The sequence below is a fragment of the Alternaria conjuncta genome, assembly GCF_024043145.1.
Source record: "Alternaria conjuncta strain BMP 0040 chromosome Unknown scaffold_15, whole genome shotgun sequence".
Classification (NCBI taxonomy): domain Eukaryota; kingdom Fungi; phylum Ascomycota; class Dothideomycetes; order Pleosporales; family Pleosporaceae; genus Alternaria; species Alternaria conjuncta.
Genome location: NW_026250104.1, coordinates 441448 through 467133, shown reverse-complemented (window position 1 = coordinate 467133; position 25686 = coordinate 441448). Strand labels below are relative to the sequence as shown.

The window sequence follows — 25686 nt, the reverse complement described above, 5'->3', positions numbered from 1 at the left end:
AGCGAATCGTAGAACAACATGACGGCAGTGGGCGGGATTCGATGCTGATCGGTCGCACGCGTGCCTGCATCTAGGCTAGACGGCCGTCGTGGAGCTGAGCCCAGGTCCGTAGTGTTGGGGTGAAGGATGGCGCCACAGTGATACGGGGATGTTGTACATGCCGGAGCGCTGCCAACCCGCAGATGGTGGCAGCTGAGGTTAAATGATAGCGTTTCAGGACAGGTTTGGGGTTGTAAAAAAGCAATACTCTCTCGTATACCTTGACTTGCCTGTGGCAATCGCTTCTATGACATGTTCTACTGGAGTGAACCCTGCAAGAAACAAAACGAGGGAAAATCATGCCATCGTAGTGCATCATAGGTGATCACAACGAGGATCGTTATGCGACAGACAGCCAATAGTTGGTGGTCGGGAACGGGCCGCACCTAGCCAAGTCCGATATGCTGCAGTCTTATCGGAGTGTTCCATAAAGCAGTCCTGCCCCAGGTCGAAGCATGACTAGATGACTCGGCTGCGAGAAGAGCTGCTGTTTGCTGTTTGGTGCGGAGTCCGACTCGCCGTTGGTGGCGTCGAGTGAGGCAGCTCTTCGGACTTCATCCTGGCGGAGTTGAACGCGTTGCCTCAAGCACCACGAGCGTGTACATGGTGACAGGAAGTCTGTGAAGAGTGAAACACATGACTTCGCCCGGTAGATGCGACAAGGATGAGCAAAGGGGCACGATGAGGAGGCGTGGTAGCTCACTGAGGCGATGTGCCCGTTGAACCACGTCGGAGAAGGTCATACAGTTGCAGCTGCGTATGAAATCGTGAATCTCGTGTAGCCGCGAAGTTACATCCGGATGGAGGGTCGTGAGACGGAAGCCGAGTTGTACGTCCAGTGTCTATGAAGGTCGCACGGACCGGGTGGTTGACGTCGGCACTTGTCGTTATCGATAAGAACTTTTGCGCAGGAGCGTTCCACCAGCTCTATGCGACAGGAACTATTCAACCTTCTCTACACACAAGACAGCCATGGTATGTTCCTCTAGGAATTCCTGTACAATACAGTACGTACTTACGTAAACGAATAGGCACCCATAAAGAAGCGCACAACAGCGCGCGCAAAGTCCGCTCGCGCCGCCCGTCCCACGACTACCACTGCAACTCTCCCAAAGCCCGACGGCATCCCCTCGTCCCCATCCTCCAAGCGCGACAAGCTAAAGATCAAACACTCCTCGTTTGTATCCAAAATCGAAAAGTCCTCTGCCAAGACGCAAAAACGGCGACGCCCCAACAACAAGCTCATCGCAAACCTCGAGTCGCTCGCCGACGCACTGCCAGAGTCTGGAGAAGATGGGCTCGAAACAAGTCAAGCGCGGATAGTGCAACCTCAGAAGATGCCGGACAGCATGAAGAAAACAAAGGGTGCGAAGAAGCGGAAGGAGAAGCTGGAGAAGTTGGAGAAGGAGAGGTTTAATGCGAATCTGGCGCAGCTTGTGGGCGGGAGTGGGAAAGGGGCTCAGGGCGCTGATGCAGTACAAGATCGCTGGGCGGCGCTCAAGAGCCATGTGCAGAGTAATATGCAGACGAAGCCTGAGTTTGCACAGCAGTGAAGGCGAGGCGTTTGAGACACGAGAATAGATACCTCACCAATGGCTCAGTGGAGCGGATTGGCAGGCGAGGAACACTGAAGAGATACCCGCGGAACCATGGACGCATTGGCAGGAAGTAGGCCAGGCATTCTGACCAGGCACGAAATTCCCATCCGTGTCTGCATCGTCCAGATTAGGCGCCCTACTGTCCCGCATTTCAAAGCCTAATAGCACCGACGGTGCGAGCCGATGTCAGCATGATAATAATTAACCCTGTCAATCGATGCAACATGGGCAATATTGTGGCGAAAAACACGGCACCCAGCATCGCGCTGTGTAATGCGTAGCGGAAATTTTCCGTAGCATCATGATCGATTAATCATCGACTCCTCTGCACAGCAGCCACCTCCCTCGAGCTCTACACAACATGTAGTAGTAAAAAGCCGTGCAAATGTAGTATAAACAATCAAGAGCATCACCTGGCATACCTCATACTTTAACTTCTTACAGTCATCCACTATGAACGAAGTCGCGATCCTCACATCCCCAAACTCCCCTCTCACATTAAGAATCCTCCCCATCCCCAGACCTTCCGCCTATGAACTCCTAATCAAAGTCTCGCTTGTCGGCATCAATGCTATTGAAGCTAAGATAGCCAAACGTAGCACCCCACCACCGCCTTCCTACCCTTTCATCCCAGGCTCTTCCTACACGGGCACAATCTCGGCTGTCGGTTCCCAAGTCACGAAGTATCAAATTGGCGACCGCGTTCTCATTAGCAAGAGATTCAGTACACAGGGAAACGCATATGGCGCGTATCAACGCTACGTCCTCGTTACTGCGGAGGAGAAGATGGTGGTTAGGCTACCGGAAGGCATGAACAATGATGAACAAGCAGCGTTAGTAGCGTTGATAATGAACGCGAGTTGTGTCCCCGGTCTCTTCTCCGGGCGGCTGGGATTGCGCAAGCCAGGTGATGAGGTCCAAGAAGGCGAAGAAAGAGAAAAGATATTGATATACGGCGGAAGTTCCAGTTTCGGCCGTTTAGCAGTGCAGTACCTCAGATGCGCAGGGTACGATGTTGTCACCACGTCTTCACCACAGCACATGGGTACTGTATGTGAGCTCAGTGGAAGTGAGGGTAACGTCATCGACCACACACTTCCACCCGACCAAATCATCGCAGATATCAGAGCGCGTGGACCATACGATGTCGTCGTGGACATGGTATCCACTCTCTCAACTATCCCTATAACAAGCCGCGTTCTGGAGGCGCAAGGTGGCGGAAAGCTCTTCGCCACACAACCTGCGTTCAGTCTTGAGAACTTACCAGAGGGTGTAGAGAGGGTGTTTGAACCGTGGTCAGACTCGTTGTACGAGGAGGGGAATGAAGGACTGATGGAGTGGGTTGTGGGGACGTATTTACCGTTTGGCATGGAGAAGGGGTGGATGAGTGCGCAGGAGGTTGAGATGGTGAAGGGCTTAAAGAGCGTTGATGGGGTTTTGGGGAGGATGGTGAGGGGATATGGGGGTGGTAAAAGGTTTGTTGTTGAGCTTGGTAGGTAAGATGTTTGACTAGGAGTGCTGATTCCGACTCAGTGCTCTTATCTACATGGAGGATTTAGAACTACAAACTCAGTAATCCGGAAACTCAGTATCGACCGTACTTCTCCACGCCTGCAGACCCCCTTTGATATCACCAATATACCTCTTCCCGCCCGCATCGAGTCCAAGCTCTTTCATCTTCTTGACCGTAACCTGCGAGTCATTACCCAATCTACACACAACAAAGATGGGCTTCTCGGATTGCCGTAGCATCTTAGTCCAGTCCTTTTCTTCGACGGCAGAGGTAGGTCCCCGGGTGGCTGAGACCGTAGAGAAAGGCACGTTGATGCTACCGTCGATGTTACACAACTCAAACTGTACCTTCTCACGGACGTCAACTAGCAAGTGGCTTTCTTTCTTCGATACTGTGCCCGTGAAAGGATTGACACCGGATCGTAATTGTGCGTAGTTCTTCGCTGAAATCCGTTCTTCAGGGGCCAGTGGATTGTTATCTGGAAGTAAACTGCCGCAGAACTGGACATAATCCAGACTCCCCGACTCCAGCGCTTCTGCACTAATCGTTGCGTGCGTCGAACAAGCAGCGCACTTCGCTTTCCGACTCCTGAGCCGTATAGATCGGAACATGGGATTCGAGTAAGCCGAGAAGAGAAGAAGACTCGGGGGATCTGCGGGTGTGGTGGTGGGTTTGTGGGTGAGGACTTTGATCGCTTCGAGTGCTTGCAAGACGCCCATTACGCCGACGACCGGTCCTAGGATGCCGCCGTCGCCACATGAGACGACGGATTCGGGGGGTGGTGGTTTGGGGAAGACGCAGCGGTAACAGGGGCCTCCGTTGGGATCGCCGGCTGGTAAGGGTGGGTTGTTCAGAACCATCATTTGGCCGTCTATACGGAGGGCTGATGCAGAGACGAGCGTCTTGCCTAGGAGGACACATGTATCGGATATTAGGTAGCGCGACGCGGGAGTGTCTGTGCAGTCTAGAACCAAGTCGTACTGTTTGAATGTCGAAACCGCAGTCTCTGGGCTGAGTCGGGATGTGTGAGGGACAAGTGTAACATTAGGGTTGAGCCTAGTCTAGTAGGTTAGCTGGGTTTCCCGTGGTACAACTTGATGGGTAGACGCACGACTTCAAAGACACCATCGCGCTCTCGACTTTGGTCATTCCAACTCTGGCTGTAGAATGTAAGATTTGTCGGTGTAAATTCGATTCTTCTACCACGTCGCCATCCACTAGTCCAACGGTACCAACTCCTGCTCCGACCAGGTATGCAGCAGCTGGACAACCAAGACCACCCACACCTACGATGAGTACACGGGCATCTTTCAAGCGGAGCTGACCTAAGTAACCCGGGCTCAGCACTATTCCAAATGCTCTTATTCAAGACCGAACTCACCTTTCAGACCAATCTCAGGCATAATCAGCTGCCTTCCATATCTCTTGTACTCGTTCTTCTCCAATGGCCATTTTGGCGCATCCTCAGCTACAGTGCTTGCGGCATCCGGCGCCGTTTGCTCTTGCTGAAGGATAGAAAAGATCTCGTCGCGAAACTGATCCGGGACTCCAAAATTCATGTCATGATCCATGGGGTTTACAGGATCAGTTGCCAGTCGCCTTTTTTGCGGCACAATCTTGCCCTGCTCGCGTTGATTGTGCTCCGCTTCCGCCAGCTGTTGGCGCAGATCTTTGAGTGTGGCTTCGCATGTTGCAATTTGCTTGCGCAATGCGCTAATAACCGAAGTCATGTTGGTGTTGCCAGGCGAATTGCCTACATCGTGACTCTGGCACGTCTGGGATGCTTGTGGCAGCCCGATGTGGGGCCGGGTCGTCGCTACCACATTCAGTCCCGCAACGCTAGTCTCGATTCTGATGGTAAGGGCACGTGCGCTGTGCCCTTCACGCAGACACGACGCGCAGTCTCGTGGTAATAGTGAGTAAGACGCGACTTGCGAAAGTCACGTTTAGTGAACAAGATTATAAATATCGAGTTCCACCGATCGATGAGCGCCGTATGTCCTGGAACAAAACTTTAAGAGCCTACGTGACGATGATACGCGTAACGGAATATGTAGTCGGCACGCTATAGGTCAGTACGAGATCGCACTTCGCGAACGATGCGCAACTTCACCACTCAAGCCTCCACGACTTTAGGCAGCATCTTCTCGTGATGTTGACTTCGCCTTTAGCATGCTTGGACGTACAGCCTCTAGCGACCATTTGAACACAGGGAGCTCTTAAGGCAGCGGCTGACGCCCATTTCATATCGTTGGCCCGGGCTATCAGACCGCAGACCGAATGGCGAAGCAGAGTCGTGAAGGCTTGCATACAAGGCGGTTGAAGTGGCTCATGGATGTAGATGGACTCGATTTTGCGGGCCCTAGCCTGACCACCCTTTCGAAGCTCAAGTGATGACACGCAGCGGAAGATTGCAGGTTGACCTTTTCATTGGGCTTTATATCGTTGATGCATAAAGCCTTGCGCGAATGCGATTCTGCTTCCAGTCTTTTGAGCAGCTGCAAGGTCGCCGTCCTTTCGTGACCGATCGGTGGTCGACGCAGCCGAAAGGCGATTGACGAATCTGACATGCTGATGGTCGACCAGTGGATAGATTGTACATGGAAGAATGACGCGCCGGATTTGGAAGTAGGATGCAAGTCAGAAAAGTTCCGTAGGAACGATTGGTTGTATGAGACGGCTTTCGAGGCGGAAAGCAGGGCGTTTTCCATGGCTGCCATTACCCTGCGCTGGTGTCTGAAAGCAGGCTGAACAACGTCGGTGTGGCAATACGGCTCTGCTGATGCCGGATGGCTTGGATGTGAAGACATGCTCATGGCTGCTGTCAGGTGAGGATCTAGATGTCACTTCTGCTAAATGCAGCACTTGGCCGAACAATGGCTCAGCTCGTGTTTCATCATGAATTCTGCTGGTAGGCTAGCAGCTCGAAAAAAGCATTGCGTTGACGAATGATTGAACAAACGGGCTGAAGCACGTTGACCCAGATCTGCGGGCGCGAGGGTCGTGTTCACGGGAGAAGCACCGAACGAGCGGCACCTAGGCATTCGTCGCGATCCATTCGTTACCAAGGTTCGGCGGGCGCAGGATAGATGTCAGCATGCACCAGCTTGGATGATATCGCCATGCGCAGTGCCCGATGATCTGTGCTGCAGGTCTTCGAGCGAGGGGCGAGACAAGGCGGCGATAGGTCGCCGAATACTTATCTTTCTGCAAATGATAATCGTAGTGCGACGAGAGATCCTTGTGCTTTAGAAGCTGGGCGTCCCCACAAGAGCGGGAGAGGTTCACTGCCCGTAGGATTAGTAGTGGCGCCTCCACTTTTTGGTTTGGTTCAGAGCTGACCTTCCACCTTAGGCCGTCGAATGGTCTGGAAGCCGCATGCAAATGTCAGCTGCTGCGACTGGCTTCGTGGGCCAGCATTTTCACTAGTAGCGACTGCTTAAGGGGTTTCAATTGACGTATACCTGGTCAGTGTGCCATCTCCCTAACACTGTCCTGCCGCCCCGCGGAACAACGGGGACGAACCTCAGCACCCCGCACCGTCGTCATATCCATCACGCATTTTCAACCACTCCACGACGCCATGGTATCTGTTTGCGCGACATGTAAAGGTCTCCAGAAGCACCTCCATGGATCGGACAGCGTACAAGAGAACGGGCCAGATTCGCTCGTTTGGGTCGACACGACGCTGCCAAATCTGAGGTCGAGATCAAGTTCCTGCCGCGCGTGCGCGCTCCTCCTCAATGGCGTCCTCCTACACCACGACCGGTTCCCAAACATCAACGAAGATAATGTTAGAGTGAAGGCAGAAACATTCAGGCCAAAGAATGGAAAAGTTCCCCAAGAACATCTTTCCGTCGAGCTCCGATGGAAAGACAACGACGACCATGACGATTGCCACGAGGACGAACATGAACATGCGGCAGGCCATGCAGATCTGAAACTCGAGTTCTTCACCGATGGAGGTATGCCAATTTTTCTTCCGACGTGCTTCAGTTGATGTAATGATGGTCGCGGTCGTGGAACGGTCACCTCCAGGGCTACTGCTAGCTCATTCGCTCTGCAGGAACGCGTGGACTGACAACACCGCAGACGGCCAGTCTCCTTTCTCCGCCATTGGGCGCGGAAAACATGTGACAGATAATCCACTACAAAGTACTGGTCTAGCAACAGCGCGAGGCTTGATAAAGACTTGCCTAGAGAACCATGTTACATGCAGTCGCCGAGGTAAACCGACTACACTACCGAAGCGCGTTCTAGATCTGCTGTCGCGCGACGACTCCAAGAGCATGCGCCTCCACGAAAGTGAATACATCCAAGACGAGAGGCGATACGAACACGGCGAGTACATTGCCTTGAGCCATGTCTGGGGACTGGCCAAAGGTATCCCGAAAACGACTTTGGCAAACCTGCAATCACACAAGAAGAGCATCCCATGGTCAACACTGCCAAGAGCATACCAAGAGGCCGTCTTCCTCACTCGAGCGCTTGGTTTCCGGTGGCTGTTCATCGATAGTTTGTGCCTGATACAAGATGACGTCCAGGAGAAGCTTGAAGACTCGCTCAAGATGGATGAGATCTTCGGCAACGCCTTCCTGACGATTGCGGCGACCTCCGCATCCGACAGCAGTACCCAACCCCTCTTTCCCCCCAAAACACAGCCATTCAAGATCCAAGCAACGGACAACAAAGGCTCGCTACATAAGATCAACGTGCGGGAGCAGCCGACTCATTACAGTTTCAAGGCGCCTTTTGACGGAAATGCTCACATGAACGAGTGGGAGCTACCCTTCAACATGACCGAAGAAGCAAATCTACACACGCCCCTCTTGATTCGCGCATGGCCGTACGCCGAACGCCTACTTTCGCCGAGAGTGCTGCACTTCACCAAGAGCGAGATGATTCTAGAATGCCGAGAAGGCTACCAATGCGAATGCGGGCGTATTGACGACAATACATATGATACGCGGCCATGCGACCAGGTCAAGCAAGAGTTTGGCAGAGTCCTCTACGAAACAGCAAACAGGCCACAACAAGCCAACACCAACGGAAACATGGGCCACACCCGTATGGACAGCATGACAAACCAACTGGCCTCTACGAACCTCACGAATGGCGCCCAACAAGAGCTGTTACGCAGACGCGAAGAGACACTCCAACTATGGTCCTATATCATAACCGAATACACCGCACGCCACCTCACCTACGACAGCGACCGCCTAATAGCAATAGCAAGCATCGCCAAAGCCCTCTCTCCAACCCTCCAATCAGGCTACATAGCCGGCCAATGGACCTTCAGCACCCTCGGCCTCCTCTGGTATCCCAACGACAGCTCACGCTGCCGGCGCCCGAAACTAGCCCAAGGACAAAACGTGCCGAGTTGGTCGTGGGCCTCCGTCGAAGGCTCTCCCATCTTCTTCGACAACACAAGCGCCATGGACCTCGCTTGCCGCGCTTCCTTCGGTCCAAAAGGCAAGCGTGCGAGTGCCTGGTCACCCATCATGGGCGAGCCCCTCGAACTCTCAGGTGCCATGGCCGCAGAAGTCGTGTTTCATTCGTCTCCGCCTTCTTCATCTGCATCGCCAGACGCACCACCCTCGTATACCTTGGCTAAAAACGGCATGACCGTTGACTTTACCCCCGACGTCGTCCCTCCCCGCGGCGAAGACGCGCTGCAAGACGGCGAAACCCTCGTTTGCGTCCTCGTCAGCATGACATTCCGTTCTTCCATAGTAGGTATTGTGCTCAAGTCTTCGTCTTCAGCGGGGAATAACACGTATCGTCGTGTCGGCAGACTGGAATGCTATGAGTGTACGCCTGAGGGGACGGAACAGGAGATGAGTGAGGATGCGGAGGCGCTGTTTGAACACTGGTTCCCTGAGATTCAGGATATGACACAGTTGGATAATTATCCGCAGAGGACTTTTACTGTTGTCTGAAGTACCTGGGTGTTGTTAGAGGAGGATGGAACTGGTCATGTTGAGCGAGTGGAGGTGGCAGGGCTTTTCGTTCGTGCTTTGTATATTCGATACCCCCTTTGCTACTAGCATCTTGCGGTAGTACTTTCGTTGTTGGTGTTTAGTCGTGGTCGGGACGCGGGACAAGGTTGGTAGCTGGTGTTTCTACAGTTGCATATATTAGGTATCGAAGAAACACATTTCAATTCATTTCGGATGAACATGAATGTGTACAGACATCTCGAATCATATCGAACCCCCAGTTCATGGGCTATAATCCAAAACTCTATAGCCAAGCGCCTCAATCCACCTTCACCAAATTCACCCTCCAACCAAGCAACTCCACACTCCCAACCTTCCCACTCTCGGCATCCACATGAAACACAATCGTATCAAGCGGCTCCCCCACATACCTCGCCCAATCCCCATTATTCCAACTCATACACTCCAGCTCCGCCCACAGCTTCTTCGCCGGGCTGATTTGATCAGGCAGCATCCTCCAGTTCTCGCTCTGCGTACCCAGAGAATCTGGATCAGTTGGGTACAGCCTCGCGCTAAAGTTGTCCAGTGGGACTTGTTGCTTCATAGCCAAAGCAGCAACGATATCAACGCCATTGAGGCTCAGCGCCTCGATAGCCAAACCCGGACCCGCCGTCGAAGACAAAACGAGCGTGTCGTTCGAAGACGCCGTCTCAAGCACATACCTCCCAGCGTACTTCCCCTCCGCCTGCTGACGTGCTAGTTTATCCGCCCACGGGACCAACGCACTCACAACCGTGTCCAGCAGCTCAATACTCGAATAACTTGTCTCGCCCCCTGCCGCATTAATCGTAATGCTGATATCGTATTCTGGGATCAACACAAGATAGCTCCCATAGCCCGGTACACCACCCGATTTTGTATACACATCGATCGCGCGCGGAAACTCGAGCGGAAGGTCGTCGATACGGAAGATTTCCCATGCTACACCGACGTATTGGTGGAGGGAGCGGAGGAAGGTGGTGGGCTGCATCCACTTCCTCAATGCTACTTTGCTGAGTAGCTCCCCGTTCTTGAGCGCGTGAAGTAGGGTGAGCAGGTCGTTGGGTGTGGACCACAAGCCGCCTGTTGGGTTCAGATTGCCGAAGGGGGCTACGAACCATGAGGCATCTTCAGGGCGGCGGGGTAGGACGGCGGTTCCGTCGTCTGAGGGGACGGAGAAGGAGGAGTTTGCCATGCCCACGGGGTCGAGGATGAGCTTTTGGATCACGTCTTCGTAGGTGGTGTTGTGGGCTGCTGAGAGGGCTTTGCCGAGGAGGATGTACCCGATGTTGCTGTACATGGCGCGGGAGGAAGGGGAGTGTGGGGCGTAGACTGGGTTGTTGAACTCGTCGAGGAGTTCTTGGGGCGTGCACATTCGGCCGCCGGGCATGGGGTCACAGCCTGGGAGGGTGTTGTTGAGTGGTGGGAGCCCGAGAGCGGTTGCGTTTTGGCCGAATGCTATGTCTGTTGTGTAGCCCTGGGGTGGTGTGTTAGTTCAGTGTGTGTGTGGGGGGGATCGGAGGAGTGGAGGACGTACGAAGCGACCGAGACCGGAAGTGTGATCGGACAGGGACTTGATCGTTACATCTCCGTAGTATTCTTCGTTCAGACCAGGAATGAACTTTGTAATCGGATCATCCAAGCTGATCTTGTCTTTACTCAACTCCAGAGCAAGTGCCGTGATCAGCTTGGTTGCGCTAGCTATGCGGAACTTGGTGTCGAAGAGCGACTGATTGACTTCACGGACAGGGGCTGTATGCTCATATTGGAAGACTGTCGCGTTGCCGATAGAAGCCTGGATCGCGAACGAAGTGTTTTGTATGAAACTGAAGTTTTGGAAAACAGCATCCGGTATGCTGAAGTTGGAGGTATGGGCAGCGAGTGATGGTGGTGGAAGAATTGCACCTGGTGGTGGGCATAGGGAGAGCGCGGTGGGGGTTAGCAGGGAGAATACTGCGACTACCGGAAGTAGCATCTTTGACATGGCTGGTATATGACAGGATTAGTGAAGAGATGATAGTCTTGTTGTAAAGGAGAGCTCTTCGTGAGCCTGTAGATGAAGTGGTGCATCTTGGAAAGTTAGTACTGCCCTTTCTTATACGGAAAGATGAGGCCTCCCAGGAAGGCAATAGCACTAGCACATGCACCGCCTACTTCATAGCTTTGATGCTTCTTTTATCTGGACTGACGACTCCAGCATGGATCTGCGCAACATTCAACGCGTCGTTACGCCCTGTGGAGATTGTGTTGTTCCTACAGAACGCCTCATGGGAGTTGCTACCCATTTGACAGCCTAGCTGAAAGACGTTGAAGTCGTCTCGATCAAAGTCATAGACATTTAACCCATGCCAGCACTGCAAGACAGATGCTGTAGACAGCAGCTCGCCTATCTTGAAGACGTACCTGGTAGTCGAAAGATGGGGTAGGGCTGTTCACGGGGCTGCGCCTCACATCAACTTTGCTGCTTCTAGCGCCCGCGCTTTGTGGTCTGATTGGCTGACTCGTACATTCTGAGGCATGTATAAACGAACAGTTTGTACGAACGAATCAGAAGAATGACGACCGCCGAGCCGCAGCATATCGTAGATCCTTCGGAGAGTTCCATCAGTGCTGAATGCCTGACGTGTGGGTAACTTGATGCGAAAATAGATGATCCACATTCCTCGTAGGATATGCTGGTCGCCCATCTTCTGCGATGTACTTTCAGATCATCGTGTTCGGTTCTGATGTTAGCGGCGAATTTTTGAAGGTTGTCGCTTCAGGGCTCTTCGTGGAGAATGATGACTCGACTGTCGCGAAAGCAGCATCGCTCGTTGTATTCGCCCAATTGCTCGCCAAGTTGGTGGCGCAAACGGTGATCCCAGATGTTCAACAACAACCTTGTCATGTGTGAATCGTGGTAGGTGACTGCGAGTAAGGCGAAACGCCTTGAATTTGAGAGCTTCGTGCGGAAGATAATGAGGAGCTTGTGCTCGGGAAATTCTGGTACCATTATCAATCCAGCCTCGTGATGCAAGTCGATCGTGGAGCGATCAGATATGCATCTCTGGTAGTTGCAATCTGCAATCGCCGTTACAGAGAAGTGGTATCGTTGCTCAGCCCGAATCTATCTATGGCCCTGGGAATCATATGCCGATCGTAAGGAAAACCAACCAAAGGCCCATGATCAGCCACAAATGCAACGCCGTTGATATGCCTGACACCTTGAAACCCAGAAAGAATAGAGAAGAGAGACTCATAAGAAACGCCGCGTAAAAGTCGCAAGGATGGCAACCGACAACAGCAACATGCTGGTTTTAGCTAGAGCCCGTACTGCTGTGCATTGGCATGGATGGTGTATGCATCATGCCACTTCCACTTGGCATACTGGTAGGACCCTGTTGTTTTTTCTTTTCTTTCTTCGCCCAGCGCACTGTCGCAGTTAGCATATTATACCTCCTTGTTTCTGGAGTTGACGACTTACATCCGCATGCATTGCACAGCGTCTTTGGCCCATTGGGACCCTTTCGCCATTCGGGCGAATCCAATGTGCCGCAGTCTGTGCAAACGTATTCGTCGGCGATTTTGAGCTTCTTCTTCTTGTCAGAAGAATTTCGGCCATCGCGGTCTAGCGATATTTGTATGCCTGCATCGCCACGGATGAGGTTCGGGCTGGCGTCACCGGTACTTATACCCTGTGAGCGCTCGCCGTCCCTGTACCGGAGGCCGGTCAACATCTCGATTGTTTCTAGATGATTTGCGCCCTCATACCGCATCATCTTATCGTTGATACTATCGGGCTTGCTTGCGGCGAGGGCCTCGTCGAGGTTCTGGCGGGTGAGGGCGGTGTTGGAGATGACTGGCTTGGCTGGCGGCGGCATTTGCGCATAGGACGCGGCATCGGCCTGGCTCATGTTCTGCGTGACATGCGATTCGGAAGGAGTCACCGAGGTGGTGGCGCCTTCCGTCTTCTTTGCCCAGTCGTCCTGCTCGTCCTGCTCCTCCCGCTTGAGCTCGGCTATGCGCTTCATGAGGCGCTCGTTCTCTATCTTGTGTTCGAGGAAGGAGTCGAGGAGGGCGGCGTTCTTGGTCGGGTAGGGGCGCGCCATCATGAAGAAGCCGCGGCAGTTGATGGTGTTCGGCGGCGCAAACGAGTTCTGGTCGCTGCTGAGATGCGGGTGGCCGTGCGACTCGAAGATGATCCATGTGTCGTCGGTTTTGCGGAAGCGGTAGAAGAAGCGGAGCGGGTTGCCGGACGCGATCGACTCATTGAACTCTTTCACGAAGATGCCAATGTCGTCGGGGTGGATGAACTCGTTGATGAAGCGGCCCATGACATGCGTAGGGTCCCAGCCCGTGAGCGCCTTGCATGAGGGGGAGACATAGAGGACCCTGCCGTCGGGAGTCAGTATGTGCAGCAGGTCGCGCAGCTCTTCCAGCACGCGCTGCGACCAGTTCCGCCGCTTGGTGAACTCGGTCAGGGTGCTGCCAGAGGGGTTCATGTTGGGGGCGCCGAAGCCCGTCGGTAGAGGCCCAGCGCCTGCGCCTGTCATCTGCATGTCGCCCATGGTGCTGCTGGCTGGTAGACTCGCGGCCTGCATCTGTGGATCCGCAAAGGAGAATCCGCCGTTCTGGCCGCCCTCGGCTCCGTCCAGCGACCCCATATCCAGATCCATCGACTGCATGCCATCGTCCATGGGCAGCCCGTTAAACTCCTGGGTCTGGGGGTGCATAGGCATTCCGGCCATCATCTACAGTCATGAGACAGGTGTTCAGATTTACTAAGGATGCAGGGCCAGTCAGCGTACCTCAGCACCGCCATTTTGATATTGCGCCATGGCGTCTCAAATGCACGATGCTGCATATGATGTCGTGCAATAAAGCCGCGGGTGATAGGCGCGGGCAGCTTCCCCGAGGACGTGATGGGATTTCTATGTTTTGTGCATGCCCATCCGCACTTTAGCATGACGACAACAGTGTTGCGCTTGTGAGCCCAACCCGCACGGCCCTCTTCTGCACGTGATACCGCGCCGCTAGTCAACGCGTCCAGGCTACCGCGCCTGTTTGACAGGCAGCAAACAACGCGCTACTATATCAACCCAGCTGCGGGGTGCAATTCCAACATCCGCCTGCTCAATTGTACGACAACGAATAGCTGATCCCCCATCCCCAGCAGTGCAGCCTCACAGACACCAGGGAAAGAAGCAGCGCCGGCAGCGCGAACCGCCATCATGTCGAAAGTCGATCGCCTGATGATCCAGGGCGTTCGCTCTTTCGGTCCAGAAAAAGGAGAGGTCATTCAGTTCACTGCACCCCTCACACTTATCGTCGGCTGGAACGGCTCTGGAAAGACAACCATTATCGAATCTCTCAAGTATGCGACTACCGGTGAGCTTCCGTCAAGCAGCAAGACTGGAGGCGCTTTCATCCACGACCCATCGCTCCGAAATGAGAAGGATGGTGTGGCGCAGGTCAAGCTGTCTTTCCGCTCTACGTCTGGTGTCCGCATGGTCGCCACCCGCAGCATGCAAATCACCGTCAAGAAGACTACGAGGAGCCAGAAGACCCTAGAAGGCTCATTGCTCATGATCAAAGACGGCGAAAAGCATTCCATCTCAACCCGTGTCGCCGAGCTTGATCAGATCATCCCTCAGTATCTCGGTGTATCCAAAGCCATCTTGGAAAACGTCATCTTCTGCCATCAAGAGGACAGTCTGTGGCCCTTGAGCGATGCGACTACCCTCAAAAAGAAGTTTGATGAGATTTTCGAAGCTTTGAAATACACCAAAGCCATCGACAACATCAAGAAGATCCGGAAGGACCGAAACGTCGAACTGGGCCAGCTCAAGATCATCGAGGCCAACGCCAAAGAGGACAAGACGCGCGCAGCGGACAGCGAGAGGCGGCAAGCTAAACTGTTTGACGAGATCGAGACGCTGCGAGAGGACTACAACGACGTCGATAAGAAATGGACTGAGGCGAAGCAGGAGTATGAAGACGCCTACAACCACCAGGCGCGCTTCGTACAGATCGTGGAACAGCTGAAGTCCAAGCGCCAGACGCTAGACATCAACAGGGAAAATGTTGCAGAGCTTCAAGACAGCATCAAGGAGCTGGCTGAGTCGGACGAGGAACTCCAAGACATGCTAGATCAGTACGAAGAGCGCGTCGCAACATACTCAACTCAGGCCAAAGAGTTCCGGAATCAGTATCTTGAGCTCAAGAACGACCTCGAACACAACAGGGACGCCCTTGGAGCGAAGCAAAGCGAGATCGGCAAGTACGAGGCGCAGAAGGAGCAGTATGAGCGTCAGGTCCAACATCGCGAGAACTCTATCAAGGAAGCCGCTAAGCGACATGCTGTCCGAGGGTTTGATTACGACATCACCGAGAAGCAGGTGGAGGAGTTCCAGCAGATCCTAAACAAGATGTCTCGCGATCAGAACAAGGTTCTGGATCGAACTCGGCAGGAGACACAACGCGACCTACGTGAAGCCCAGGATATTCTCAATCAGCTAAAAACACGCAAATCGGGACTCAGCCAGAGCAAGGACTCCGCGCGGAGTCAGATCACGAACAACGACAAGCGCATCTCCGATCTCCAGAGGGCCATGAACAACATCAAGGCAGATGAGGGCAGCGAAGCCATTCTTCAAGATAAGAAGCGAGATGTCGAAAAGCAGCTTCAAAACGCAACCACCGCGGTGAACTCAGAACGCTACGACGAACGCATATCCGAAGCGTCCAACAACGTACGAACACTCGAAGACCAGAAGGAGCGCTTGACGAGTGAGTTTGGTGACGCTTCAAAGCAGGCTCGGGAGTCTGCGGCTATCGACGTCAAGCGAGAGGAGCTACAAACCCAGCAGCACAGCTTGGCGACCATGAAGAAGGTTCACAATGAGCGCCTTTCACAGCTGGTGGACTCTGACTGGGACCCCGCCACTTTAGAGACGACTTTCCAGCAGGTGCTGGCAGAGAAGGCAGGCAAGGTCAAGGAGGCTGGGTCTCGCCGCGAAATTGCGCAGACCAAGTTGGACAAGGTCAACTACCAGATGTCAAGCTTGGGGTCGCAATTGAAGCAGAATCGTGCCGACCTCCAAAAGTACGAAAAGACCGTGAAAGAATCCATACAGAAGGACGACATCTCCGATTTTGACGAGACTTTGCAAGACCTGGAGCTTGCGTACGAAGTATCCTCTACAGACAAAGCCAAGTTCGAAGCACAGGTCGAGTACATGAGCAAATGCCTGCAATACGCCGAGAAACACAATATGTGCCGACTCTGTAAGAGGACTCTTCACGATGACCACGATGAGGACTTTACAACTGCGGGCTTTGTTAGCGGACTCAAGGAAATTATTGCAAAGGCGAATAAGACCATAGAGACAGAAGTCAATGTTGATGAAATCATGGCTGAGCTTGAGGCTGCTCGCAAGGCCAAACCTAGCTATGAACTAGCGACTCGTCTGCGCGATACCGAACTTCCCGCACTCCAGGCCAACCTCACCAAGCTGACTGCTGAGCGCGACACTCTCAACAAACAGCTCGAAGACCAGGATGCTGTCATCTACGATCTGGAGGCTGCGAAGCAAGAAGTTCAGTCCTTGTCAAAAGAGGTACAGACCATTGTTGCCTACTATAGCAGAGCGCAGGAGCTTGAGGCGGAGATCAAAGAGTTAGCACGGAAGCAAAAGTCTGCAGGTCTCTCTCGTGGCATCGACGCGATTCAGACCGATCTGCAACGTGTGTCTGATGATAGCCGCAACGCTAGGGCAATGCTCGAGCAGCTTACGGCTGCCAGGGACAAGTCACGTAACCAGATCACAACTCTTGAGCTGAGCGTACGTGACATCAACGCGGACCTAAGCAGCGCACAGTCAAAGCTGAAGGAGAAGCGGGATCTCGCCGATCGAGTAGAAGACCTCAAGCAGGAGAATAACAAGCAGCGTGAAGCCCTTCGCAGCTTCGACCAGGACATCAGTAACATCGACCCCGAAATCGAGCAAGCGCAGTACAAGTACGACGACATCAACCGCCGTGGCAACGATCGCGTCCAACGCGCTCACGATGAAGCTGCTAGGCTATCCGACACTGTGCGCCAGCTCAACCAGGCGAACGAGGAAATCGATGCTTATATTAGTCGTGGTGGACCACAACAGCTCGCACGCACCCATCGGGAGATTGAGAACCTCCAAGGCGAGGTCGCACGTATCGAAACTGACATGTCTGATTTGACTCGAAAGATCAAAAAGCTCGAAGACACGGTGCGCGACACGGAAACGAACAAGCGCTCCATCAGTGAGAATTTACGCTATCGGAAAGCCAAGCGCTCCCTCGACAGCCTAGAAGTCGAGATCCGAAAGCTAGAAGAGCTCGGTGCTGAGCGTGATAAGGCACACTACGAGCAGCAAGCTAAACACTGGGATCTTCGAGTACGAGATCTCAATCTCAGGAAGGCAACTCTGGAGCGCGACATGAAGAACAAGGATGACCAGCTTACGGATCTCATGACGGAGTATGAGAAAATTTACAAAAAGGCAGCGGAGCAATACCGCGAGGCTCACATCAAGGTCGAAACTACCAAAGCCGCCATCGACGACCTGGGGCGCTATGCTGGCGCTCTTGACAAAGCAATTATGAAGTATCACACGCTCAAGATGGAGGAGATCAACACCATCCTGGCTGAACTTTGGCGCAACGCGTACCAAGGTACGGACGTGGACGCTATCCGCATCGTATCCGATGGCGATGGCAAAGGTAATCGGACATACAACTACCGCGTTGTGATGGTAAAGCAAGACACCGAGATGGACATGCGAGGCCGCTGTTCCGCAGGCCAAAAAGTCCTCGCTTCAATCGTCATCCGCCTCGCGCTCGCAGAATGTTTCGGCACAAACTGCGGTCTCATCGCACTCGACGAACCCACTACCAATCTGGATCAGCAGAACATCAAGGGTCTCGCCGAGTCCTTGTCTCAGATCATCCAGAGCCGCAGGAAGCAGGCCAACTTCCAGCTGCTGGTCATCACCCACGACGAGCAGTTTCTCCGCGAGATGAACTGCGCGGACTACACCGACTCGTACTGGCGCGTCGGTAGAGATGTGAAGCAGGAGAGCTATATCGAGCGCCAGAACATTGCTGAGGTAACTGCACTCCAACCCCCCTTGATGCTCGCGCAGAGCAGGCATTCCCTCTTGAATAGGATTCGTTTTGAAGAATGAACCGGACAGGTTCTAACATTTGACAGGTTTCTTGATCGAGGTATCCGTTCTTGACGCGATCTTTGATGGCGTTTGAGGATACGGTATATATACGCATACTAGGGCGTTCACGGTTTTCGTACATTCGCATCTACATTTCGTAGGTGTTAAATGGGTATCATAGCGATGGAGTTGGCATGATGGGTGTTGTTTCAGGAGGGACGGGTAGATTTATCGGGTATCATGTATCGGGGACTATCACACGTATGGGGTCTCAATGCATTCACCTTCACTGATCCGCACCATACCAAGACGTTACATCTCAAAGACACTAACTCGGTCACAGTGCAATTCCGATGGCTCAGGAGCTCGTAACCAACATTCCATTTCACTTCACAGCGCAACATACACATTGTCGCCACAGATTGATCTGTCCAACTTTTCCTTCCCTTCCACATGTCACGAACCCAACTGTCGAAACTTCACACCCTCCTTCTAATGGCCGATTTCGTAGTCCCTCCTTCAACCCCCATCCCAAAGCCCAGACCCCTTAACATCGAAAAGATGTCCTCCGTCGAAACCATCCTCTTCGACCTAAGACACCACAAGTCCTTCATCACGCCCCTTACCCCCCTGTCAGACCCATATATCCAGTCCATGCACACATTTCAAACCTTCACCACCTCCCTCATCCAGTCCTTAGACGCCAAAACCTCCACAGTTGTTGAGCTGGCACAGAATGATACACTGCAAGACCTATACTCGAACTTTCCTTCTTTCTACGAGCAAGAGACGTTCAGGGAGTGGGTGAAAGACGGGACGCTGAAACATCCTCAGCGCCAGACAGAGGCACAGTGTCGATTCCTGCGGATTGTGGAACTCCAGACACGCTCGGAACCAGCCATGAGCGTCGTCGATATTGTAGCGAACGCTGTTGCTGCGGGAGAGGAATGGCGCGAAACAGCATACACCCCCGCGAATCTAGTGCAAGACCCAGACGCCTTACACTTCTTCACATGCGCCTATCGCCGCCTCGAAACAGCGTCTACTCCCTCCTCCCCCACCCCCTCCACCTGTCCAATCTGCACATCCCCCTTCGACCCTACCACGCACATCCCCAAACGCTGTCCTTGCACGCACATCTTCTGCACCCCCTGCCTCGTGTCCTGGCTCCAAAAAAGCTCCCAAGCATACACCTGCCCCCTCTGCCGGTCCTGCATCCCCTGCGGCCGCAATCCCTGCACCTACCATCCTATCCCCCAGGAATCCTCCTTACCGATGCCGTTGCCTGAGATCATGGATGTGGTGTTAGTTGACACGATAGGCGGGATGGATGTACGGGGTGCACAGCTACATGGGATGGCGCCGGAGACGTATTGGGTGTTACGGGAGGAGACGAGGAGGGATAGGGTGGGGTTGAGGGCGGCGAGGGATGTGCTTAGGTCGGGTGTGTTGGTGGGGGAGGAGAATGACGGGGTTAGGCGGTTTATGGAGGGGGTGGAGAGGGAGGCTGCGGAGAGGATCAGGGGGGATGTGCTATGTGCGGTGGCGGGGGTGAGAAGGATAGAGGTGGAGTTGACGTGGTGAAAGAGGGATGATATGATGTCCTTTGTTTTAAGTTTTGGGTTTGACGAGACTGTTTATCTTTATTGGAGGTTTACGAATAAGCCTCCGTCTACCAACAGCTGCGCGCCGTTCACATAGCTACTCAAATCACTGCCTAGGAAGATGGCTGGACCAGCAAGGTCACTCGGCACACCCGTTCTCCCCAGCGGTATCCTACCTTCCATGTACTTCCTCTTCTCCTCGTCTTCGAGATCCTTCTCGTTGAGCTGCGTCTTGATTGTACCTGGTAGCAGCGCATTGCACCGTATACCATGTGTTCCGAGTGCGCACGCGGAGGACTGAATGAGGGAGAGGACACCGGCTTTGGTGGGCGTGTAGTGGCCCTGGTATGCGCCGCCGACGAGGGCGCTGATGGAGGATATGCCGATTATGGAGCCGCCCGGAGGGGACTGGGTGGACATTTGCTTTGCGCCGGCTTGGATGGTGTGGAATGCGCCGGTGAGGTTGGTGGTGAGGGTGTTGTTCCAGAGGTCCGGTGTTATCCTGGTAGACGGGTGTTAGTTTTGCACTGTTCGAGTGTTGTTGCTGAGGAGAAGGACGTACTCTAGAAACTCCTTGAACTCGCAGATACCAGCGTTGCTTATCACAACGTCCAATCGTCCCCATCGTTGTACTACGGCATCTACCAACTTCTTGCCTGTCTCGGGGTTTCCTACGTCGCCGGGTACTTCTACTAGTCTCTTCTCGACTTCTTCTTTGCTGGTTTGTAGGTTCGAGGCTGCTTCCTCGACGAGGGTTTGGTACTGCGATGAGGACTTGTCGTCGCCGAAGTGGTTCACGGCGACGTTTGCGCCGTGTTGGAGATATCCTAGGACGATGGAGCGGCCGATGCCAGTGACGCCGCCGGTGATCATCATGGACTTGCCAGACAGCAGCTGGGGGGTTTGCGCCGCTGTCGGCGTGGTGGGCGTCCACAGACTGTTCTTGCGTGCGTGAGACATCGTGTTCGTAAGTATAGAGTGTGGGGTATGATAGATGGGCTATCGCGGTATACGAGGGGCTCAGGGTGGTCTGTCTGGAGGTATTGAGTCTCCTGGAAGACGGTGAGGAACAATTTGTCCGATAGCACCGTCTACCCAGGAAGCCATAATATACATGCCGCTATGCGCAATCTGGTTCGGTAGGTGCGATGTATGAGTGAGCCGTGTTCGGTCCACGTGTTCGGGACATTAGCAGCCGAGGCCGAAGGTCTTGGCGATTGCGTCGCGTTCGCCAGTCAAGCCAGTTGCGCAATTCTCGGAAGCCTCCACCAGATACTGCGATACACAATCAAGGATGGTGTATTCTTGGGACGACAAAGAGGCGCTATGCTATCAACTCTATGTCGAGGAGCGCCGGAGTCTGGAGGAGGTCATGTCGTACTTTGAGATACGAGGGTTCACCCCAAGGTACGCAAGCGCTGCGCGGGAGAGTACATATGGGTCGCCGTACTCGCTCACCGTCATTTCGCAACCTAGTGTTTGGCGAAGATATCTAGGACACTTAACGCTGACCCTGTTACTTCAGCAAGCGTGCCTTCCAGACCCAATTCAAGGTGCGTCGTCGCACGACTTCCAGTCTCCACTCCGAATCCCCGACTGATCACGTCATAGCGATGGGAGTTCCCCTCGAAGCAGAATCCAGCGCACAAGAACACGGCCCTCGTCGCGCGACTCCAGCAACTATGGGAACAGAACTATACGCAGAAGGACATGGTGGATACGCTACAGGCTGAGGGCTTTCAGATCAACGATCGCGAACTGCTGCGCTTGCGCCTGAGGCTCAAGCTCTTGCTTCGAGAAAGCGTTTCCAGGTCGAAGAAGACAAAGGCTGATGGGGGGAGGATACAAAAGAAGCCGAAGAAGAAGTCTATCAAAGTTGTGCCTGGGAGAGGTTTGATCAACCAGCTTGGTAACGCGATATTGGCAGAGGATTCTACGAGCGATGATGGAAGCGAAGAAGAGGCCGCGGCTGCTCAGGAAGAAGGAGATGAGGGTGGGACATCTGTGGAAGAAGCGCGACCTATACTCCCCGAACCCGACATCACAGGCTTGAGCGAGGAGGAAGTGCTCCGCAAGCAACTGCGCCAACAGCAGCTTCAGACCGAGAGCGACGAGAAATGGCGGACACGCAAGCGAAGACGTCGAACACGCGGCTGGGCCGGACTACCAGCCGATGCTCCTGGCGAACCTCCTCGATTCCCTTCCGAAACCACCATCGACGAAGCCAAAGCCTACCTCGGTCTAGACAACGATATGTACCGGCAGGTTCGAGAGAGCTTTCTCCAGATCTGCAAGGCGCAGGAAGTTACAAAGAAGACCATTGCCGGTCCGGAGAAGTGGGCGCAGATTGTACAACAACTCATTCGAGATGACGCGCATTTGGCTCAAGTCTTCCAACAAGAGCCAGAAGTGCTACAGAACGTCGACGCGCTCTTCCGTCCGAAAGGTCAGAGAGCGCTGTCACTTGATGTCATCTGTCTGGACGTTACAAAGCGCTTACGAACGATGGATTCACGCATGACCCTCGCCGACGCAAAGAACCTCCTTGGCCTCAACCCCGAACAGACGCGACACGTCCGAAGCGCCTTTGCTGACAAGCTGAAAGCAGCTCAATTTTCGAACAAGCATGAAGCTGGTGAGGAACGCTGGACGGGTTTGAAGCAAGCGTGGGTCAACGAGTCCGAGTTCCTGGTGAAGGCGCTCGCACAAGGGGAAGACGATCCAGAATACGCAAGAAAGTTACGGGCTCTTGAAGTGTTGGCCAGGGACGTGATGAAGCGGCAACAGCAGGAAAAGACCTCCAAAGACCCCAGCAAGAAAAAACAGGTCCATCAGGGCCCGGGACCAGGGCCTGCACCGCCTGTCGTCGCCGCACACCCGACGAGCATGGGAAATAAGGGCAGACAACACAATAGTGCTGGTCCAAAGGCAAGAACACAGACTACATACACCGCCGCGCCCTCCCTATCCACAGCATCAGATCTCCAAATCGACCCATCTCTCCTCCTAGCCGCCAGCGACGCCGCAGTCCTACCCATCCCCTCCTACCCACCTCAACACCACTACCAGTCCACCCACTACCAACCCGCATCCCAGCACCAGCACAACCACAACCACCACCACCCCAACCCACATCCCCCCTACCAACAACCCTACTACCCCGCCACCCCTCCCATCCCCATCCCCATCCCCACGCCCCTCCCCGTCTACTTCCGCCTCCACGCCCACTCCTCAACCCCCTACCCCACGCGCTCCGTCTGGCTCTCCATCATGCAAACCCCCTCCGTCAACGCACTCCGCGACTTGGCGATGCGCGAACACCCGGGTACTGTTGTGCATAAGCTGCAGGGGTTGGTTGTACATCGGGGTGGGAGGGCGGAGAGCGAGGTTGCCGTTGAGGTTACGGATGATGAGGAGCTAGGTGCGTATTTGGGGCTTGTTAGGAGGGCGGGAGGGGAGGATGGGGGGCAGGGGCAGGGGAAGGCGACGTTTGTTGTGCTGTTGGGGATGGGTGGGGAGGGGGGAGGCGGGTTTGCGTAGGGTCTTAGAGGTGGTAAAGTCTCGATATCTCATTTCCAGCAGACCGAGATCAACAGCGCAAAGTTCATGTGCTCGTTCGAATACTATATCCTTCGCACTTTCCCTGTTTGCTAAGCCACATATCAAAAGTCAATTATGACAGTACCGGTTTACCTCACAACCCCCATACCAAGCCTCCATGCATCAACTCTTCACCATCAGAACTACTCAGATTTACCCCCTCACAAACTAACCCCATAAGCCTCCTCCCCCGCCCCCCTCCAAACCCTCTCCCTCTCCCCTTCTCCCAACCCCTTCCCCTCCATCCAACTTTCCACAACGCTCCTCCACAGCTTCCAGCTCCCTCCCTCCCCCGCAGGCCCATCCACATTGCACACCGGCCAGTCACTCCCGAACATGACTCTGCCTGGGAAGCACTTGAAAACGTGGTCTAGGAAAGGAGATAAAGCGCTTAGGATACTGGGGATGTCGGAAGGAGTGGGTGACGTGGTGAACTCGTTGAAGGCGCCGGAGAACTTCATGTAGACGTTTGTGTCGGATGAGAGGGATGACATGGTTTGCAGCCAGATGGGGGATGGGGTGGGGGATATGGGTGAGAGGGGGGGTTTTGCGAGGTGGTCTGGGAGTTGTGTTAGTTTGGTGTTGTCTTGTTATGTTTGTGAAAGAAGTCACAGCGCATTGCGGTTTATGGCTTGGGTGTGTAGGAAAACGGGGAGATGTATACGTACTCAGGACGAACTTCACCTTCTTTCCATCTCCACCTCCCCCCTCCTTCTCCTCTCTCGCCCTAACAGCCTTGATTAACCCCCCAACCGCCTCCATAGGCCCCGTCCCATCTCTATGATTATCAACACCTACATCAAAACACCACGCCTGGCATCCATCTCCCAACCCCTTCAACCCAACTAGATTGCTAACCCAACTCTCCTCATCTTCCTTTAGCATCTTAGCAACAACACCCTCCCCCTTCCCTTGCAACAGATACCTCCATCCTTTGATACATTTCCAGAGCTGCGGCCCAGCCACCTCCTTGACAAGCTCCAGATAAACATTAAACACTCTAGGCTTCAGATGAAAAGGCGCATACACAACAGCCCCCTTCATCTTCCCACTTTCCTCCCCCGTAAACCCATCACCCCCCGCCGGCATCCCCTCCACAATCCTCCTCAGAAACCTAACCTCCTCCAATGGCTCCTTCGCCCACGCCCTCAACTTGCCCTTAACATCCTCATCGCTATCAGAGCCTGAGATACTCGGCTCCGCGGAGGGCAGATACCGATCAGTTTCTACGTAGATGAAGCCCGCGGGTTGGGGTGATGTAATGGAAAGATAGTCTGAGATACCGTGCCGTTTGGAGAGGTTGTGGCCGGGGGTCATCCAGCCGTGGTTTGAAGAGGATGTCGCGGTTGAGGGCCAGAGGTGGATGTGTGTGTCTAGGATGGGTATGTTTTGGGATGGCATTGTTGGATTGGTCGGGTTGGTCGGGCCGTGGGGCGTAGTGAGGCTGGTGCCGTCTGGATAGGATTCTAGATGGGCGAATCCGAAGGGGTCTTTTTTCTTCTTTTGGCTGAGGCCTAGAATTGAATATTGGATGTTGTTGGTTGATATGCTATACTGAGTACTGTGGTGTTGTGATGCGGGGAGGTGCTTTCGGTTGGCGGGGTAAGTGGCTCCGAGGAATATCCATTGATAGATTGCTATACACGAATGCTACTTCTTCACGCAGATCACGGTTGATTCTGATTCATGTTGTTCTGATTTGGACACTCTCGTGTCTGAAGACGATTGGTCTTCCTAATAGAGAACTTGGCGTCTACGATGGCCCAATAGCAAGACTAGTGATGAACCCGCAGTATTGATGTGCAACATGCTTCTGAACTACACCAACTAAGATTTATCGAAGATAACATTAACTCGAAGTTTGATAAACATAGAGCAAAGTCAAATGGACAGGAAAGGCCATCCGGCTTGGCCGCCCTTCATCACGATATGGCCGGTGATAATCAAGGCAACGCACAACGTATCGACGATTCCCAGCCTCTGGCCTCGGCAACTTGATCCCGAAACACATGCTTCGTATCCTGCAGACGCGATATACCGGAGTGCACGACCGTTGGTTCTAGACACATGCAAGGTGTGTATCTTGGCATCACAACCAGCGCAGTACATACCACATACAAAGCAGAACCCACATACTTCGTACATCTCACCAAACGCGCTCCACGGAGG

At 53.8% G+C, this 25686-nt stretch overlaps 9 protein-coding genes across 9 annotated transcripts; 5 read left to right on the top strand and 4 right to left on the bottom strand.

Moving 5' to 3' along the window:
• Positions 1-1011: 1011 nt before the first annotated feature.
• Positions 1012-1592, top strand: J4E85_009063 (uncharacterized protein; the record flags this gene model as incomplete). Its single annotated transcript, XM_051473287.1, has 2 exons — positions 1012-1014; positions 1071-1592. 2 exons carry the CDS (start codon positions 1012-1014, stop codon positions 1590-1592), a joined length of 525 nt encoding a protein of 174 aa, XP_051322950.1.
• Positions 1593-2090: 498 nt separating this feature from the next.
• Positions 2091-3067, top strand: J4E85_009062 (uncharacterized protein; the record flags this gene model as incomplete). Its single annotated transcript, XM_051473286.1, has 2 exons — positions 2091-3024; positions 3051-3067. 2 exons carry the CDS (start codon positions 2091-2093, stop codon positions 3065-3067), a joined length of 951 nt encoding a protein of 316 aa, XP_051322949.1.
• A 139-nt stretch (positions 3068-3206) lies between these two features.
• J4E85_009061 (uncharacterized protein) lies at positions 3207-4880 on the bottom strand (the record flags this gene model as incomplete). Its single annotated transcript, XM_051473285.1, has 3 exons — positions 3207-4211; positions 4441-4475; positions 4532-4880. 3 exons carry the CDS (start codon positions 4878-4880, stop codon positions 3207-3209), a joined length of 1389 nt encoding a protein of 462 aa, XP_051322948.1.
• A 1853-nt stretch (positions 4881-6733) lies between these two features.
• On the top strand, positions 6734-9089 carry J4E85_009060 (uncharacterized protein; the record flags this gene model as incomplete). Its single annotated transcript, XM_051473284.1, has 2 exons — positions 6734-7115; positions 7243-9089. 2 exons carry the CDS (start codon positions 6734-6736, stop codon positions 9087-9089), a joined length of 2229 nt encoding a protein of 742 aa, XP_051322947.1.
• Positions 9090-9408: 319 nt separating this feature from the next.
• On the bottom strand, positions 9409-11112 carry J4E85_009059 (uncharacterized protein; the record flags this gene model as incomplete). Its single annotated transcript, XM_051473283.1, has 2 exons — positions 9409-10605; positions 10666-11112. The coding sequence occupies 2 exons, from the start codon at positions 11110-11112 to the stop codon at positions 9409-9411; spliced, it is 1644 nt and encodes a 547-aa protein (XP_051322946.1).
• Positions 11113-12424: 1312 nt separating this feature from the next.
• On the bottom strand, positions 12425-13945 carry J4E85_009058 (uncharacterized protein; the record flags this gene model as incomplete). Its single annotated transcript, XM_051473282.1, has 3 exons — positions 12425-12540; positions 12592-13858; positions 13916-13945. The coding sequence occupies 3 exons, from the start codon at positions 13943-13945 to the stop codon at positions 12425-12427; spliced, it is 1413 nt and encodes a 470-aa protein (XP_051322945.1).
• A 393-nt stretch (positions 13946-14338) lies between these two features.
• J4E85_009057 (uncharacterized protein) lies at positions 14339-18331 on the top strand (the record flags this gene model as incomplete). Its single annotated transcript, XM_051473281.1, has 1 exon — positions 14339-18331. The coding sequence occupies one exon, from the start codon at positions 14339-14341 to the stop codon at positions 18329-18331; it is 3993 nt and encodes a 1330-aa protein (XP_051322944.1).
• A 1625-nt stretch (positions 18332-19956) lies between these two features.
• On the bottom strand, positions 19957-20877 carry DHG2 (L-rhamnose-1-dehydrogenase; the record flags this gene model as incomplete). The annotated part of the gene is made up of 2 exons (XM_051473280.1): positions 19957-20419; positions 20480-20877. 2 exons carry the CDS (start codon positions 20875-20877, stop codon positions 19957-19959), a joined length of 861 nt encoding a protein of 286 aa, XP_051322943.1.
• Positions 20878-21211: 334 nt separating this feature from the next.
• Positions 21212-23457, top strand: J4E85_009055 (uncharacterized protein; the record flags this gene model as incomplete). The annotated part of the gene is made up of 3 exons (XM_051473279.1): positions 21212-21324; positions 21443-21470; positions 21529-23457. The coding sequence occupies 3 exons, from the start codon at positions 21212-21214 to the stop codon at positions 23455-23457; spliced, it is 2070 nt and encodes a 689-aa protein (XP_051322942.1).
• Between the last annotated feature and the right edge of the window lie 2229 nt (positions 23458-25686).